Source organism: Neofelis nebulosa, chromosome 18, assembly GCF_028018385.1.
Source record: "Neofelis nebulosa isolate mNeoNeb1 chromosome 18, mNeoNeb1.pri, whole genome shotgun sequence".
Lineage (NCBI taxonomy): Eukaryota > Metazoa > Chordata > Mammalia > Carnivora > Felidae > Neofelis > Neofelis nebulosa.
The window spans coordinates 4729809-4749191 of NC_080799.1; the positions used below are offsets into that span (position 1 = coordinate 4729809).

The 19383-nt window shown below is 47.8% G+C and overlaps 1 protein-coding gene across 3 annotated transcripts in view; it reads left to right on the top strand.

Annotated features, from left to right (window-relative positions):
- The first annotated feature begins 4128 nt into the window (after window positions 1–4128).
- Window positions 4129–19383, top strand: part of DAGLB (diacylglycerol lipase beta) — a 39212-nt gene continuing 23957 nt past the window's right edge. For all 3 annotated transcript variants that reach the window (XR_009256707.1, XM_058711085.1, XM_058711086.1), the window contains exons 1-6: window positions 4129–4329; window positions 6075–6226; window positions 14660–14831; window positions 16037–16295; window positions 17946–18068; window positions 18646–18773. Coding sequence is in view for 2 of the 3 variants with exons in the window: in XM_058711085.1 (XP_058567068.1) it covers window positions 4235–4329; window positions 6075–6226; window positions 14660–14831; window positions 16037–16295; window positions 17946–18068; window positions 18646–18773 (929 nt within the window). In the remaining variant the exon portion in view is untranslated. The remainder of the gene's footprint in view (window positions 4330–6074; window positions 6227–14659; window positions 14832–16036; window positions 16296–17945; window positions 18069–18645; window positions 18774–19383) is intronic.

Genomic DNA, 19383 nt, shown 5'->3' on the forward strand with positions numbered 1-19383 from the left:
CAGGTCATGATCTCGAGGCTAGTGGGTTCGAGCTCTAGCTCGGGCTCCATGCTGGCGATGCAGAGTCTGCTTGGGATTCTCTCTTCCTCTCTCTGCCCCTACTGTGCTCTCTTGCTTTCTCTCAAAATAAATAAATAAATAAACTTTAAAAAAGTGGTTAAGGGCGCTTAGGTGGCTCAGTTGGTCAAGCGTCCAACTCGATTTTGGCTCAGGTCATATCTTATGGTTTGTGAGATTGAGCCTCTAGTTGGGCTCTGTGCTGATCGCGCGAAGCCTGCTTGGGATTTGGGATTCTCTCCCTCTCTCCCCCACCCCCCCAAATAAATAAACTTAATAAAAAAAAATCCTAAGTGGTTAGTGGTAACCCTGAGTAAGAAAATCACAAGCTTTGGGATCAGCCTTGTTGTAGGAGTCTCAGCTCCTCACACTCTAGCTCTGTGACCCTGGATTAACGAGTCTCTTCCCTCTGTTACCTGCAGACTCTTGCTGTAGGATTTTTGTGAGGTGTGAATGAGCCCATGTCTGTGAAGCTCAAAATAGAACTTGAGGCACACACATTAAGCGCTCAGCACCTCTGTGACCCCCTGCTCCCCTCCCATTGTGCTTAGTTTGGGGACAGCTGCCTTGCAAGCTGGCTGGAAACCACTTCTGGCAGGAGTTCCTGGGGCCTATTTGAGAACATTGGTCAATTTTGCCCTTGTTGGGAGAGCAATGCATCTGCAGACCTTGACTCTTAAGTACCTTCCCCAAACCACCTGAGTGCCATCTAATGAGGGCTGATTGAAATGGGGCTCCACGTGGGCTTTTTTTTTTTTTTCTCCTGTGTCCTTCGCCCTCTAGTGACTGAATGTGGAATTAGCAAGAAACGCGCCCTGCTCAGCACAGGGGACACTCCCTTCACCCCTCTGAGTTAGCCTTTGTAGCGTGGCGGCATCTTGTGTAGGTGCTGTGGGTATTTCTCCTACTGATTCTGAAACAATTCCCTCTTAGCATTGGATTTTAAAGAAAGTTGAAGCATAATATAGCACTAATCTTTTAAAAAGGGACACTTTTTTACAACATTAGAATATTCCAGGTCTCCACTCCTAGTTTCACCTCAAGCACTTAATTTTTAAAAATTTTTTTTCCTGGGGCGCCTGGGTGGCGCAGTCGGTTAAGCGTCCGACTTCAGTCAGGTCACGATCTCGCGGTCCGTGAGTTCGAGCCCCGCGTCAGGCTCTGGGCTGATGGCCCGGAGCCTGGAGCCTGCTTCCGATTCTGTGTCTCCCTCTCTCTCTGCCCCTCCCCCGTTCATGCTCTGTCTCTCTCTGTCCCCAAAATAAATAAAAAACGTTGAAAAAAAAAAATTTAAAAAAAAAAAAAAAATTTTTTTTTCCTTAATATTTATTTTTGAGAGAGACACAGAGCATGAGTGGAGAAGGCGCAGAGAGGGCGGGAGACACAGAATCCAAAGCAGGCTCCAGGCTGCCAGTGCGGAGACCGACACGGGGCTTGAACTCACGACCCGTGAGATCATGACCTGAGTCAATTGGATGCTCAACCAACTGAGTCACCCAGGCGCTCTGATCGCCTTGAGCACTTTAAAGGTGAAAGTCTCAAGGCAAATGTTACACTACACTTGACTCTATTACCAAAACAGAATGGAAATACGCAATGTATTTATTCCTCTAATAAGCGTTCTAAGACAATTAATGGTTGTGTAATAGGGAAACTGGTATGCCCCGAAACTAAAAAAGTCACTTAAGTTTACTTGGAATTCTGAGAATTGAAGATCTCAGGGCTGTCAAGAAGGCCTTAGAAAAACAACTGTCAAAATTCCTGAAAGATCACCTAGCTAACATTGCCCGACAGCCATCTGACAGAGTCTAAATGCAAGGGTATTAATTTTACTCAGGACAGGGATTTACTCATATGAAAGAAAATTAAGTCCTAAAGGAATAGTGGGAGAAATGAATCAGTTGATTTGGAAAAGTGAAAGGAAAGATCACTGTTTCTCCAAGTTAATGTTTTTAAATAGCTCTAATTTGGGGCACCTGGGTGGCTCAGTAAGTGAAGTGTCTGACTTTGGCTCAAGTCATGATCTCAGTTTGTGAATTAGAGCCCCGCATCAGACTCTGTGCACTGACCACATGGAACCTACTTGGGATTCTCTCTCTCCCCCTCTCTCTCTCTGCCCCTCTTCTGCTCGTGCTTTCTGTCTCTCTCAAAATAAACTTTAAAAAATAAAATAGCTCTAATTCAACCAATGGAATGTTATACGGAAATAGCAGGACATACTTGCAGAGATTAGAACTATTCAAAATATGTTTTTTATTTTTATTTTTTAATTTTTTTTATTTTTGGGAGAGAGAGAGAGAGAGAGAGAGAGAGAGAGAATGAGCGGGGGAGGGGCAGAGAGAGAGGGAGACACAGAATCCGAAGCAGGTTCCAGGCTCCGAGCTGTCAGCACAGAGCCTGATGTGGGGCTCAAACTCACGGACTGTGAGATCATGACCTGAGCCAAAGTCGGATGCTCAACCGACTGAGCCGTTTTTTAATATGCACACTACCTCTTTGAAATGATAGTTTTGTGGGTTGTTATTGTTCTTAACGTTAAGTTGACAGCTTATCTTTACTAACAAGAGTTTATATAGAAGAATTTTCTTACTCCTAAGCCTTACAAATCCTGTTTTCAAAAGGGAAGTATTACATTTGAGAATATTCGGATCATAGACACAGGCTTCTCTAACTTCAGAATCACCCTCTTTTCCTACTCTTCCTCCAATCTCGTTTTAGTATCTTTTTCAGGGAAGTCCTCCCTGACCTCTCTGATTAAGTCACTGGCCACGCCAAGTACTCAAGTACTTATTTTATAATGAATAGTTCTCTTTTCTATAGAAACCTTGTAACATCCCCATTTACAATCTCTGCATGATTTCCACAACCATCAATACAATTTCAATTTTATATTTAACCCTGAAATTTTGCCCTTTAGAAGGAACTTCAGACTTAGAAAATCTTGACATTTAATGAATTTATTTATTTATTCATTCATCAACTATTTAGTAAGTGCCTGAAATGTGCTCTATCACGTGCACAGCAGTCAACAAGATGGACAGGGTAAATTGCTCATGCAATTTACACCCTAAGCTGGGAGAGGTATAACAAACATGGTGCAGTGTCACCGAGTAATTATTATGAGAACAACAAAAGTAGGGTAAGGGAATGGAAACAGGTGGGTGTACAACTGTTTAGATAAGGTGGCCAGAGAAGGCGTCTTTGAGACCCGGACACTGGAGCTGAGGCCTGAATGAACTGAGAGAGAGACATGGAACTGCCTGGGGAGGAGCAGCCCTGGCAGAGGATACAGAAAATGTAAAAGCCCTGGGGCGACAATGAACTTGCTGTATTTGGGGGTTGGGGGTTGGGGGTTGGGGAAGGCGGCAGGCAGCGGGGTGACGGAGAGAGAGAATGGTAACCCAAACCCAGGGAGACATACAATCACGCACTGACAGACTTGATGTGTGACTACCAGGGAAAAACCTTTCCGGAGTGGGGGTGGGGGGTTGGAGTCAATGTTACGCACAAAGTGTATTCAGGGGAAATACCTTGGCGGGGGCGAGGGGAGTAACAGCAGAATGAGGGGGCACAATGAGATCGCACCAGGCATAAGGCAAAGGGGGCTGGGACGAGGGTGGAGGAGAGTGGAGGTGCTAAGTGCTCAGAAACCACGCCACTAGGCGACCGCCTGCTCGCGGGGAAGGGGCGCGGATCAGGCTATCACCCCCACGCCCCAGCCCCGAGCCGCCAGGTGGTTTCAGACCCGGAACTCAGAGGCGTCCTAACGCGGCACTCCTGACCGCAGGGAGCATCGATGGTCACACGCCTCGAAGCCCACAGACCTGGGATGAGCCTCAGATCCGCCATTAACAGCCGTGGATCTCGGTGGGGAGGGCAATTTCTCCGGGCCTGAAGAGTCCTTACCTACAAAATGGGAATATTGTCAGAACGGACTTCACTCCCGTGCAAAAACAGCTATCAAGCCAACCAGAGTCCTCCGGGTCAGCGTATCTGCGCAGGCGCGGAGCGTCCCGCTGCTGCGAGGGGGCTCAGTGCGCGTGCGCCGGGCCGGGCCCTAGCGTGCGCCTGCGCGGAGTCGCAGTCAGTTTGGCGTTGGTTCCCGGAGGGCGCGGGGCTTCGAGTGGCCGCCGGCGCGCGGCAGGCTGGCCCGAGGCCGGGCAGCGGGGCCTCCGCCATGCCCGGGATGGTGCTCTTCGGTCGGCGCTGGGCCATCGCCAGTGACGACCTGGTCTTCCCGGGGTTCTTCGAGCTGTCCCTGCGAGTGGTGTGGTAAGGGCGGCGGGCTGTGTGGGCTGGCGGCCGGCCGGCTGGCCGGCCGGGGTGCGCAGGGAGCGGGTCCGGGAGTAGCGTCCGTGTCGCCGGGTTTGTGCGCGCCGACTCGGGCCCCACGTTCCCGCATCGGGGCCTCCCCACCGCCGAGGACCTGGGTGCTGCCGCTCTACTCATTTCACGCAGGGCTCACTGAGGCCGGAGCGGGTCGGCCAGGCCCGGGGGCACCCGGGTGGGTCCCGTGGCACCGGCGCCCGTCGCGTGCGGCGCCTAGGCCTGGTCCTGGGAGCCTCCGGAACGTCGTTGCCGACCAAAGGCCGTGACCTCCGGTTCCGCTTCCTGGAGCCGGGGAGCAGCCCTTGCATGATTACGGCGCTCGGCCTGGAAACGCAGGGCATCTTTTGTCCGCCAGAGGAAAGATGGAACATAATAGCCTGGCTGCCGTTCCCGAGCCGGTTGTGGCCGAGTTCCATGCATGAGGAGCAGTCAGGCTCAGGCTCGGGAAATATGTACCCTCTCGTCTTTCCAAGTGTGGAACCCATGGGAACTGGAATTGGGCTCCTGAGGTCTGTTCCCAACCGGTCTGAGCAGGGAATAAAACAGCACCACTGTAATTTCTTAAAAACACATTCTTGAGGGGAAAGGAATACAAAAACACGAAATATTGGAAGTGGCTTCTCAGTAGTTTGGTAATTTCCAGAGCCGAGCCTCTGAAATCATTTCCCAATATTATTTCCAGACCCAAAGTCATAATAACACAAAACTGACAAAAGCATAAGATGTTATTTAGTCCAGTTCCACCTCTGGGCTTGAATCCTTAATACAACGTTCTTGCCAGGGGTGCTCTGCCCTTTGCTGAAATACCTCTGGGGACCGGTCGCTATTACTTTGCCTTGTTTGGGGTCGTCTTTATTGTTATTCTGCACTGAAGTACTGCCCTGAAATCTCGAAGTCGCAATACTTGGCCTTTCACGCTTATCAGTGTTCACTATCCATGGTCTTTGGATAACTTCTTGCCTGCTGCGTTTGTATCACACAGCAGATTACAATGTGTCAATTTCTCATTAATACACAGGAGTAAACTATCTTGTTAATAATTTAGCAAGCATGTACTTTGTTGATTTACAGTTGCCTATTTCTTTTTTTCATTAATTTATTTGGGGGCGGGGGGCGGGGGGGAGGAACCTGAGTGGGAGAGGGGCAGAGGTCGAGAGAGAGAATATGAATGAATGAATCCCAAGCGGGCTCTGTGCACTGCCAGCTCAGGGCTCGAACTCATGAACCACGAGATCGTGGTGTCAGCTGAAACCAAGAGACAGATGTTCAACCGACTGAGCCACCCAGGTGCTCCTACGGTTGCATCTTTCTGAGTCATTATAGGGTTGCTGTTTTTCAGCAGTTCATAGTATGTTTGCGTATGGCGTTAAATACCTCTTATGAATTACAGTAGGCATAGAATAAGGGCAGTCATGTAGGCACAGAAAGCATAAAGCTAATTTTTTTAAAGTCATACTTTTTAATTGACTTAGTAGATTTTTTATTATTTTTTTTTTAGATCTTTTATCGAAGAAAATTTTAGTCCAAAGTAAATTTCACCTTGTTTGGGGAAATGTTAACTCCTTTAAAATTTTTATTTTTAAATATTTAAAAAAAAAAATTTAGAAATGTTAACTCCTTTTATTTCTGTTATGTTTTGCAAAGTAGTTCCTTGGATTCCATTTCTGACTCTCCCTATCTCTTGGCAGGTGGATTGGCATTTTGACTTTGTACCTCCTGCACAGAGGCAAGCTGGACTGTGCTGGCGGGGTCCTCCTCAGCAGTTACTTGATTGTTCTTATTGTCCTCCTAGCAGTTATAATATGTACCCTGACAGCCATCGTATGTGTCAGCATGAAAGGTAAAGCCTTTTCTATTTGCTGTCTGTTCTTTAACAGCTTGATTGAGATATAATTCACATACTGTACAATTCTCCCATTTAAAGTGTGCAGGTCAGAGATTTTTAGTCTGTTCACAGAGCTGTCCAGCCATCACCACGGTTTTAGAACATTTTCATCATCCCCGAAAGAAATCCTATACCCATTAGCAATCATTCCTCATTTTTCCGGATTTCCTCAGCTCTAGCCATCCATGTATCTGCTTTCTGTCTGTAGGTTTGGCCATTCTGGATCATATAGGTAGAATCATCCACCATGTGGCCGTTGGGTCTGGCTCCAAACTTAGCATGTTTTCAAGGTTGATTCATGTTTAGCGTGTCAGTACTTCATTCTTCTTATGGTTGAGTAATGTTAATTACATTGAATGTATATGCCACATTTTACTTATCCGTTTGCCAGTTGGTGGGGATTTGGAGTTATTTTACACTTTTGGGCTATTATAAATAATGCCGCTATGAACGTTCAGATCCATGTTTTTGTGTACCTAGAAGTTTTCGTGTCTCTCGGACGTACCTAGGGTGGAATTGTTAGATCATGTGGTCACCCTGTGTTTAACCTTCTGAGGAGCTGCCAGACTGTTTTCCAAGCAGCTGTACCATGTTTCTTTCAGTTTATGAAGCGTTTCCATTTCTCTACATCCTCACCAACACTTCTCATTGTCTGCCTTTTCGAGCATAGCCATCCTAGTGCACTTCATTGTGGTTTTGGTTTGCAGTTCCTTTTTTTTTTTTTTTTTTTAATTTTTTTTTAAGGTTTATTTATTTTGGGGTGGGGTGGGGGGAAACGCACGAACAGGAGCAGGGGAGGGGCAGAGAGTGAGGGAGACACAGAATCCGAAGCAGGCTCCAGGCTCTAAGCTGTCAGCACAGAGCCCGACACGGGGCTGAATCTCATGAACCGCAAGATCATGACCTGAGCCAGAGTTAGACATTTAACCAGCTGAGCCACCCAGGCGCCCTGATTTGCATTTCCTTGAGGACTAATGGTATTGAGCATCCTCTCATATGCTTAGTGGCCATTTGTATATCATCTTTGGAGGTGTGTCTACTCAGATCCTTTGCCCAGTTTCAAGTGGGGTTATTTGTCATTTTTATTAGTGAGTTATAAGAATTCTATTCATTTATTTTTGAGAGCGAGAGAAACAGAGCATGAGTGGGGGAGGGGCAGAGAGAGAGAGGGAGACACAGAATCCGAAGCAGGCTCCAGGCTCTGAGCTGTCAGCACAGAGCCCAATGCGGGGCTTGAACTCAGAGACCGTGAGATCATGACCTGAGCTGAAGTCGGCTGCTTAACCGACTGAACCACCCAGGCACTCCAAGAGTCCTGTCTATTCTTTTTTTTTTTTTTTTTTTTTTTTTAAAGTTTGTTTATTATTGAGAGATGGAGAGAGACAGAGCATGAGCAGGGGAGGGGCAGAAAGAGGAGGAGACAGAATCTGAAGCAGACTCCAGGCTCTGAGCTGTCAGCACAGAGCCCGACGCGGGGCTTGAACTCACGGACCGAGAGATCGTGACCGGAGTCAAAGTCGGACGCTCAACCACCTGAGCCACCCACGTGCCCCAGGAGTCCTGTCTATTCTTTTTTTTTTAAATTTTTTTTTTTCAACGTTTTTTATTTATTTTTGGGACAGAGAGAGACATAGCATGAACGGGGGAGGGGCAGAGAGAGAGGGAGACACAGAATCGGAAACAGGCTCCGGGCTCCGAGCCGTCAGCCCAGAGCCTGACGCGGGGCTCGAACTCACGGACCGCGAGATCGTGACCTGGCTGAAGTCGGACGCTTAACCGACTGCGCCACCCAGGTGCCCCAGTCCTGTCTATTCTTTTTTTTTTTTTTTTTTTTTTTTAATTTTTATTTATTTTTGAGATGGAGACAGAGCATGAAAGCAGCAGGGTCAGAGAGAGAGACAGAGACACAGAATCCGAAGCAGGCTCCAGGCTCTGAGCTGTCAGCACAGAGCCCAATGCGGGGCTTGAACTCAGAGAGCGTGAGATTGTGACCTGAGCCGAAGTTGGACGCTCAACCGACTGAGCCACCCAGGCGCCCTATTCTTAATGATAATTCTTTCTGGGGCACCTGGGTGGCTCAGTCAGTTAAGTGTCTGACTTTGGCTCAGGTCATGACCTCACAATCTGTGGGTTCAAGTCCCGCGTCAGGCTCTGTGCTGACAGCTCAGAGCCTGGAGCCTGCTTCAGATTCTCTCTTTCTCTCTCTCTCTCTCTCTCTCTCTCTCTCTCTCTCTCAAAAATAAATACAGATTAACAATTTTGTTTCAGTGATAATTCTTTTCTGTGTGTTAGGGTTTTTACCAGTTGCTTCACCCAAAATGTTGGGAACTTTCCCTATAGGATGAGCCAAGCAGCGTGGCGCACTAGGAAGTATCAGAGGCAAGGACGTACGGTGTGCCGCTCTCCGGTGCATTTCAGCGTTGCTTGAGTGGGGCTGCGGGGGCTGCACACTCCAAATGAAGATGGTAAAGCTGGCTGGCAGGACCACGGTCTTGATGGTTTGGAGTATGACCAACTGAAACTTAAAAGGTGGTGGCCGCTCAGTGGCCACGCGTCTCATGAGAAAGCCCATAGGGTTTTGGATGACCAGGGAGCGTGGCTTGTGCCCACTTCCTAGAGAAATGTATAGGAAAGAGAGCTCTGGCTATTTCAGCATGGCCCCGGAAGCACGAATGCATGAAGAACGTCCCAGTTTTGTGATCTGTGTAATTCCCCACTGGGAGAGGTACCTTTGTGGTTTTGTGTTTGTTCGAAATAAACTCTACCCCCACCGTAGATCTTGAATCGACCCTTAGCTCGGCAGTCAGCAGTCGCATGCTTTACTGACGGAGCCGGCCAGGTGCCCCAGCACTAAAGAGTTTGTTAATGAAGTCTGAATTTCTGAAAGATGAAGTAGTTAGATTGGTGTCATTTCAGCTATGGCGTCGTCTCATTTATTTTATTATTTATTATTGTTCATTTATTTTATTTTTTTTAGTTTTTTAAATTATTAAAAAATTTTTTAAATGTTTATTTTTGAGAGAGAGAGAGAGAGAAAGACCAAGCATGAGTCGGGAGGGGGCAGAAAGAGAGAGAGAGAGAGACAGAGGGAGGGAGACCCAGAATCCAAAGCAGGCTCCAAGCTCTGAGCCGTCAGCCCAGAGCCCGATGTGGAGCTCAAACCCATGAACTGTGAGATCATGACCTGAGCCTAAGTCGGAAACTCAACTGACTGAGCCACCCAGGTGCCCGTAGCGTCATCTCATTTATTTGCCCTTTTGTTCATGTCATATTCTGGTTAGGAGACCAAGTGTACAGCTATCAGGAGGTTCAGATTTAAAGCAGTAATGTAGCTTTTTTTCCCCCTTAAATATTTTTTTCCTGATATTTTTGGTGGTGTCAGGGCACTTTCACACCCTGTGATGGATGGCCATGTTCACTGAGGCTCTTCCTCCTGAGCCTTTGCTCAATGCCTGCACCATCTCACATTCATGGTCAGGGCTCAGAAAATATATAACGGGTTGAGGCGCCCAGGTGGCTCAGTTGTTTGAGCGTCTGACTTCAGCTCAGGTCATGCATGACCTCACAGTTTGTGGGTTCGAGCCCCGTGTTGGGCTCTGTGCTGACAGCTCAGAACCTGGAGCCTACTTCTGATCTGAGTCTCCCTGTCTCTCTCTGCCCCTCCCCCACTCCTATTCCCTCTCTCTCTCTCTCTCTCTCTCTCAAAAATAAATATTAAAAAAAAATTTTTTTTTTAACATGTCGGTGTACATGTTAAGCATTATGTGCTGGTTGTATGTGTGTTATAGGGAGGTTGCCCGTCCAGCAGCCTCTTCCAGTTTTACTCAGGATACCCCTCCTCCCCACCTCGCTCACATAGGAAGTGTGTGTGTCAGAGAAGCTGACCCTCCACCCAGCTCAGGAATGATTCTCATGGATGAGCCAGTGGACATGTGACCCAATTCCTTGCTCCTGTAAGAAAGATCCAGAAGGAACACAGTTTTTGCCCTGGGTGATTCTGTGTATGGATAAGCTGCTGAATTCCTGCTGTATCTCTACTCACAGCCTAGGATGAGCTGACACACAAAGGAGGGCAGAGCCGTGAGAAGCAAGAATGCCCGTGACACCTGTCTTGGCTCTGCACTTGCAGTCCCTGAAGTCAGAACAGGTCCTTCCTGTTCTTAAACCTTTTGTTACTTGTGGCTGGAGATACCACAACTGAACTAAAAACAGTACTTTACAAAGCATGTTAGTTTAATTGCCAATGTGTTACAAATAATATTGTATGCCTTATTAAGGGCACCTCGGTGGCTCAGTTAAGTGTTCAACTCTTGATTTTGGCTTAGGTCATGATCTCACGGTTCGAAGGATTGAGCCCCACATAGGGCTCTGTGCTGACAGTGAGGAGCCTGCCTGGGATTCTCTTTTTCCCTATGCCCCTCTTGTACCTGCGTGCGTGTGTGCACGTACCTTCTCTCTCTTTCTCAAAATATATAAATAAACATTAAAAAATATATAGTGTAAATTTCAGAAAAAATATCATAAGGTTGAAAAAGGCAAAATGAAAACAATATTGTAACGTATGAGACTATGAGACTTAAAGCCGATCTTCTTCATGTATTAGGGGTCCTACTACAATAAATAAGAAAAAGACTGATCGTCAGTAGAAAAATGGGCAAAGGTCATAAACAGTAAAATAAATATAAGTGACTTCTACATGTACTAAAATGTTCAGCCTCAGTCGCCATAACAAAAAGTCACCCACATAATACATGGAGTTGGCAAGGCTGTGCGGAAATAAGCAGCTCGTTTTGTTTGTAAGTATACGTTGGAAGCCAGATTTGGGAAGTACACTGTGTATTAGGCAGTATTTTTGTATAGATTTGCACGTGTGCAGACAAGTCCTTGTAGGTGAAGAAACAAAAGAGAATATATAGGAAGGGAAAAAAAACAAATGTTAAGAGACTCTTAACAATAGAGGACAGACAGCATTGATGGAGGGAGGCAAGAGGTTGGTACTAAGGAGGGCCTTTGTGATGAGCAGTGGGTGTTACGTGTGGGTGGCGAATCACTAAATTCTACTCCTGAACCGATAATTGCACTGTATGTTAACTGGCTAGAATGTAAATAAAAATGGGGGGGGGGGGGGAGGATGTCCTCGTAGGGATGTTCATTGCAGTGCTATTTGTAGGTACGAAAGATCAGAACAAACCCCATTCCTGTCACTAGGCCATGGGTTGGGTCTTTGCACGTTTACGAAGAATGAGGACTGCTTTGTGGACAGGCAAGGAGTGATTTCCAATACACTGAGGTACAGGACCTTGTGTGTAGTTTGCTACCTTTTCCTGAAGAGAAGACAACCGAAAGACTGGGGTACAGAGGCTTAATACTATGTACCTACTTGAACTGTTTGAACTTTTTTCCTTTTACATGCATTACCTGCACAAAATTGATGAGTTTTCTGTAAATTGTAAGTTTTGTATATGTATGTAAATTGTTATTTTTTAATTTTTAAAAAACGTTTATTCATTTTTTGAGAGAGAGAGAGAGAGAGAGAGCGCGCAAGCAGGGGAGGGGCAGAGAGAGAGGGAGACACTGAATCCGAAACAGGCTCCAGGCTTTGAGCTGTCAGCCCAGAGCCTGTTGCAGGGTTCGAACCCACAGACCGCGAATCATGACCTGAGCCGAAGTCGGACGCTTAATTGAGCCATCCAGGCGCCCCTATTTTTATTTTCTTAAGCAGGTGTCACACCCAGCATAGAGCCCAGTGCGGGGCCTGAACTCATGACCCTTAGACCAAGACCTGTGCTGAGATCAAGAGTCAGGCGCCTTAACTGACTTAGCCACCCAGGCACACCTTAGTTATATTTTGTAATAGCACATTGGTTAATTTTATTCTTGATACACGGATAATTTCTTTTGCCCCTTCTGTTCCGGGAGGCATCTCGGTAATTAACCTGTCACTTGTACTGAAAGACGGTGTTTATGTAGCTTTTGGCTGACATTACTCTGTAAAGGAAACACCCCCAGTTGCAGAGGACGCATTTGGAACCAGTGGAGCTCATCTTTGCCCAGAAGACTGATGCCTGTGTATCTACCTGTCCTCTTTTTCCTGGTCATCTGTGTAGCGTAGTCGGGAAGAATCTTGATATTGTGGTAGTTTCCAGTTTTGATTTGAGAACCTCTCTGAGGTTCTGAGGTTCTGATGAAATCCTGCTGTTGGTCCCATGTAGGAGGTTTGATTAGGGAAGGTCCAGCCTCGTGACAGCCACATTTTGGAAGAACACCCTCACCCTCCAGGGTCTGCCGTTCACTGTGTTTGACCCTGATTGTGGGACATTTCCTTGCATCTCCTCTGCATTTATATGCGAGCTCGCACTCATTTCGTGCTGGAGAAGATTACGGCAGTGTCTGGAGGTGTTGAGCCAAAGATTCTGCGACACGGGCCTGCCTTTTGTGGTTTTTACATAAATGGCTATGCCTGATGAAGACCAAGGCTGTGCCGAGGACATTCCATTCAAGGATGAAGTTATGCTCGCTCACGATGAGGCAGCAGCAGCAGCAGCCTCGCGCACTGCAGCAGCCGAGTCCGCCCTGGCGACCCCTTGCCTTGAGAGGAAGATCTATATGTAAATAAAAACGTTTTCATAGGAATGACTATATAAAGGAGATTTTTTTCAGCGTCTTTATTTCTCTTTGGAGTCCTAATCAGAACTCCATTTTCTGCTTCCCTATTTATGTATTTATTTCATTCGCATAGTATCAGGACGTTGGGAGTTTCGGGCCCAGGTGCTGTTGGGGAATTCATTCCCTTATTCGGAGCTACTGCCTTCCGGTGCGCCCCGTGGGTGAGCCCAGATACTGTTTCCTGTTTTGCGGGTGATCGCCTATTGTTAGTAGCGGGCTCCAAATGGAGCACTGGGTTTTCATATGCCTGCACTTTGTCCCTCAGAGAGAGACGGTGTTGTTTTGGTTACCTTCTATTTTGTCTTTGTGCCAAAAATGGGGCCCAATGGTGTCTAACATTTTAAAAGGTGACTCTGAGGTCGTTTTTGGAACCTAAAAGCTATTTCCTCACCAAATCATTCTTTAGATCTTGTTTTCAATCATTGCTCTGGGGGCTTTTTTCCTTCACTGTTTTGTTTTAATCATGGCATTTTTATGTTGTCTAAATCAGTATTTTATCACAACTTTTTCCCAAAGGGAGAGAGTTGATGTTTAACATCAGGAATTGAAGCACCCAGGCCTCTCTCTTGATACTTGGATTTGTTTTGTATGCAGAGTAAAAAGGCCATGTCTGGGGGCGCCTTGGTGGCTCACTCGGTTAAGCATCCGACTTCGGCTCAGGTCGTGATCTCCCAGTTCATGGGTTTGAGCCCCGCATACGGCTCTGTGCTGACAGCTCAGACCCTGGAGCCTGCTTCAGATTCTTTGACTCCCTCTCTCCATGTTCCTCCCCCGTTCACGTTCTGTCTCTCTGTCTCTCAAAAAATAAATAAACGTTTTAAAAAAATTTAAAAAGTCCGTGTCTGAATAGGCCTCTTCATGTGATCTTGCGCATCAGAATTGTTCACTTCCCAAAAGTGAGTTCGTTGGTGAGACAGAGCCGGGACCACACAGACCTGGATTATGTTGTAGAAAGTAGTTACCAAGCTCTCCCAGCCTTAGTTTCTTCATTTGTAAAATGGGATGGTGGGGGCACCTGGGTGGCTCAGTCGGTTGAGCATCTGACTTCGGCTCAGGTCATGATCTTGTGGTTCATGAGTTCGAGCCCCGTGTCAGGCTCTGTGCTGACAGGTCGGAGCCTGGAGCCTGCTTGGGATTCTGTGTCTCCCTCTCTGTCTGGCCCTCCCCCACTCGTGCTCCGTGTCTCTCTCTCTCTCTCTCTCTCTCTCTCAAAAGATAAATATTAAAAAAAAAAAAAAGGGATGGTAACTGTTTTCAGAGTCATGAGGATTACAGAATAGACGTGAGGTGTTTCAGATGGTGCCTGAACGCCATAGGTCTCGAGTAGGTGGTGGAGTCATTCTTGTGGCTGCTTGAACTTGGTGACTGTGTAGGTCTGTTGGCCTGGGACGGCCCTGTTTGGTGCCAGCCGTTCCAGCATAACTATGAACAGCCCCTCCTTCCTCTCTCAGAGATGTCCCAGTTTGGCCAATGATTATATGGTCGCCTCAGGTAGAACCCTGAAGTATCTTTAAACCCTAGTTAAGTCTCGGAAGTAACCTGGAGGCTTTCTGTCATGTTCCCACCCCTCATTGGTCACTGACGGTCAGTCTTAGGCCTTGAGTACCAGTTACAAGTAGACAGAGCCAGGTGGGTACCGTGCTAATAGGTGCTCTGCTGTTTCTGGGGGAAGGAAGTGTCTGAGGAAGCAGGTGACCAGTTTGAACATCATCTGTGTTTCAGGAACCATTTGTAACCCTGGACCGCGGAAATCCATGGCTAAGCTGCTTTACATCCGCCTGGCGCTCTTTCTGCCAGAGATGGGCTGGGCTTCTCTGGGGGCCGCCTGGATAGCAAACGACATTCAGTGTGACAAGACGGTTGTGAATGGCATCATTGCCACTGTCGTTGTCAGGTGAGGCCTTCCGTCTTCTCTCTCAGCTTCTTGTCTCAGGTGAGATGGAAGTCAACAGACCTTTCTGGGTTACTGCGGATAGCCCAATGGCACAGGGGCTTCCTGAAATCGTTAGGAATTGGACCTCTTTGAGTAGGTCATTGGGAGACGCTTGTTCATATATGAGAAATAATTCATCTTTCGTTATGCATGTATTGATGTCATTTTCTTTCTCACTGGTTCTCATTTTTCTGCATTTCGTCCCTTGTGTTATGAGAAGGAAGAAAACCCAGATACCAAACCAAGGGCAAAAACTAAAGGCAAGAGGAGTAGAAACGCAGTGCCAGGAATTGTGACGGGGGCTGCTGCCTGGGAGTCAGGCTTTCACGTTTTCCAGGCTAATGGTCCTAGAACTGATCAAGTTAATTCCCGTCCTGTTACAGAGAAGGAAAGGGGGGCTTCCCGAGCCGCCCAGGCAGCGGTGGCAGAATCCCCTCATGGGGGCGCGTCTTCCGCTGGCACGCGTTTCCCTGAGCCACAGTGCCTGGCATGTTGTGCGCTGTCTGGACACACTCACACATATGAATGAAAGACCTCTTGGACTCCTCCACAGTGTGGCAAAGTTCTGGTTTTGCCGGGAAGAACCCTGAGGCACGGAGGAGTCTGGGTCGTGCTGGTGGCCCGTGGAGAGCAGGTTCCAGCTGCTTCCACGCACAGGCTGCAACTCTACCTACTAGACGTCTTTTTTGTGGCCTTTACTTTTTTTTTTTTTTTTTTTTTTTTTTTGAGAGAGAGAGAGAGGGAGGGAAGGAGGGCACGCATGCATGCATGAGCTACAACCCAGGGAGGGCCAGAAGGAGAGAGAATCTCAGGTAGGCTCCACGCCCAACACAGCGTCGGATGTCATGAACTGCGAGATCATTACCTGAGCTCAAATCAGGAGTCGGACACTCAACCGACTGAGCCACCCAGGTGCCCCTTTTGTGGTCTTTACTTTTAAGGCTCTGATTTTTGTGAGGCCTGGGTCAGCCGTGGATGCATAAAGAACTTTCTAGAAAAAACAAGTCTCTCACCTCAGCCTGGTTCTGGGAAATCCGCATCTTCCTCAGTAACCAGAGCCACGGCTGTACAGATGTAAAAACTGAACCCTGAGGAGGGAGCCCTGGCTCATGCATGTGGACGTGGGACCCACGGCCATCGCGCCTTCTCCTCTCTCTGTTTTGCAGCTGGATTATCATCGTCTCCACTGTGGTTACCATTATCGTCGTCTTTGACCCACTGGGGGGGAAGATGGCTCCGTATTCCTCCGCTGGCCCCAACCACCTGGACAGTCATGAGTCGAGCCAGCTACTTAACGGCCTCAAGACAGCAGCTACCAGCGTGTGGGAGACCAGGATCAAGTTACTGTGCTGCTGCGTCGGGAAAGATGACCATACTCGAGTTGCTTTTTCGAGTACGGCAGAGCTTTTCTCAACCTACTTTTCAGTAAGCCGAAGGGGTCTGCTTTCGTCTCTTCTCCTGAGTAAATGTCTCCTCCGTGAAGATGAGCCCTCTGTGTTTTGAGCCGCGCCCCCGTTGACATAAAACAGCTCTTGCAGATGTGTGGTCTGTGCATGGCTGAGCAGGGGAGATGCTCACGGGACGTGGGCTCCGGAGCGTTAAGCCGGGGCCCTGCGCTTCGGACGCCGTGTCTCCGGTCAGTGTGTCCTGCGTTGCTGCTGGTTCTTTGCACCGTGAAGGGTGTTAGTTAGTTTTTAAGGAGGCGAATAATGGAACCTGTGTGTTTCGCGGGTAATTTGCCAGTCACCTGGATCCTCTGTCCTCCGGCCGGTGTGCTGCAGGTGCCGGCAGGTGTAAGCAGTGTCCTGCATCCGGGGTGGTGTCAGACCTCGTGTGCCACATTACGGCACGATGGGATGTGTCCTTGCAGCGCAGGAAGGTGTCCTCACTCTAGAGCAGTTTCTTCAGTGATTTAGAAAAACTTGGTTTTCTTTCACATCGAGTGCTTTTGTGTAACATCCTCTAGTAAACTATCGTGTTCAGTATTGAGACCAAGTAAGGGACAGGAGTTCTCTTGCCATCCTGAGTGACTGCTGGTCCCTTTCCTGCGGCGTCCAAGTCAGCAGTGTCCAGGGCTGGCCCCGTAGGCTGACACCAGGCGGGTAGCAGCAGCCTCTGTGTAGACAGTGGACAAGGGTCTCCCTAAACTAATCCCCAGGAGTGCTTCTGCCTAGTCTTAAGATATTTGGAAGAAGCGGGGGTGCCTGGGTGGCTCAGTCGGTTGAGCATCTGACTTTGGCTCAGGTCATGATCCGTGAGTTCGAGCCCCGCGTGGGGCTCTACTGTCAGTGCAGAGCCTGGTTTGGATCCTCTGTCTCCCTCTCTCTCCCTTTCTCCCATGCGTGCATGCACTCACTCTCTCAATCTCTCTCTCTTAAAGATAGACATTAAATTTTTTTTTTTTTTTAAAGTTTGGAAGAAGGAAGAAGAGCATCTGAGTGTTCTCAGCAGGTGTCTTCACCTGCATCACAGGTAGAGCTGATGACTCGGGCTGAGTGGCCAGTACCTGCTCCTTCTGGACTGGAAGTGCCTGGAGGCAGCTGAGCACTCCTGCCTGCTCCGTACCCCACCCGGAGAAAGGAGGGGAAAGTCGGGGGCAGGCGGCTTGCTCTCTTGCTGTCCTGGAGTGGGCTTCTCCCGGAGGCTTGCAGTAGCTGGTGTATTTAAGTTCCGTGTTGAATCTCTGCCCCAGGGACTCTTGCCACAAAACCACAGCATCTTGAGCAAGCATCTAAGTCTGGCCTAAAACCAGCTGTTACTAGCAAAGATGGTGAATTTACTTATCCATTTGCTCCCCAGCTTTACAAAAGAAGTGAAGTCCATTAAGTGGTTCAGTTACTTAAAGTGAAAGTTGAAATAAGAGCTCGGCCACATTTTTTTGTTCTCCAGTGGATTTGTCTGAGGGCAGGATAGGAAAAAACATTAAGCTCACATGCAGAAGTCTTGAAAGGAAAATACTTTTTAAGATACCCATTTACACATAACTGTGTGTGCATGTGAACTGTATAAAACTGGGTTTTGAGGAACTCGGGCAGTCCCTGCTAAGTTTTATGACAAGCCGCTGTTTTCACCCAGGACACAGATCTGGTCCCCAGTGACATTGCGGCGGGCCTCACCCTTCTCCATCAGCAACAGGACAACATCAGGAACAGCCAGGAGCCTGATGAGGTCATCAGCCATTCCCCAGGCCCCCCCCAGGTAAGCCCGTTCTGTTGGGTTGTAGAGTTTTGACATTTATACCTATTTATGTATCTTCAAAAAACAAAGAACAGAAAAACCTGGCCAGCACCAATTTCAGGAGCAGCTGGCTTGGAATGTGAGTTGTGGCTTCTGCTGTTGTGGTTTTTCACCCGTCAGGTAAGGCGTTTGCTCACCCGGAGTTCAGGGAGCGGAGCCCGTTCCTGGCTGCTTCACATCCATGTATCTTGAAAGCATTCTCTTTTAGGAACTTGGCTGTTGGAGTCTACATGGCAGAAACTCAGGGACCGGGCTTGGATCTCCCTGGGTGTGTTTGTGCTCTGCGCCTGGGGAGCGGAAACGGGTCAGCTTTGCTTGATGAGTTTTCCTGCCACGGGTGTTTATGCTTCTGAAAGAAAAGGTGGCACGTAGGAGTATACGTTTCTCTGCACCCCATCCAGCCATCCAGGTCTTCACGGCTCACTTGTTGCAGGAAGGGGAGACTCCGGAGTTTGGGTTCAGGTTTATGACCTTGGTGAGTTGGTCTTGTCCGTAAGGGGTTCCCTGATACAAAAAGCTTTTTTTCCTTCTCTTACAGGAAGCTGATTTAGATGCAGAGTTAGAAAATTGCCATCATTACATGCAGTTTGCAGCAGCCGCCTACGGGTGGCCCCTGTACATTTATCGGAACCCCTTCACAGGGCTGTGCAAGATCGGTGGGGACTGGTAGGTGGATGGGTTTGAGGCCTCCGTCTTCCTTCTGGTTGTCACTTGCTACGCAGTGTGTCCTTTATTTCCTAAAAATAATCCGGTTTCCCCTTTCAAAACGCTTTGTTTTGAGATATTTCAAAACTGCAAGATCAGTACTGAGAACTCCCATATATCCTTTATATGGGGCCACCAGTTGTGACTCAGTTTGGTCACATGTGCTGTGTTACTATAAATACATAGCTTCTTCCTGAACCACTGGAAGTGTAATGCAATCAGCATGCCCCTTCTCTGCGGTTACTTCAGCCTGTATTTCTGTTCCCTCCCTCCCTCCCCTTTCTTTATTTTTAATTTGAGAGAGCCAAAGTACAAGTGGGGTGAGGGGCAGAGAGAGAGAGAAAGTTACCATTAAGCAACAACTCATTTATATTCTGTATTCACAGTTTTCCAGTTGCCACGATAGTATCCTTTGTAACAGTTTTTCCTCCAGGTCAAGATTACGCATTGCACTTAGTTGACGTGCATCCCTAGTTTTTTTCTATTTTGGAACTATTCCTCAGTCATTTTTCGTCTTTCATGATCTTGACATTTTGGAAAGGACAGTGTAGGTATTTTGTAGAATGGCCCT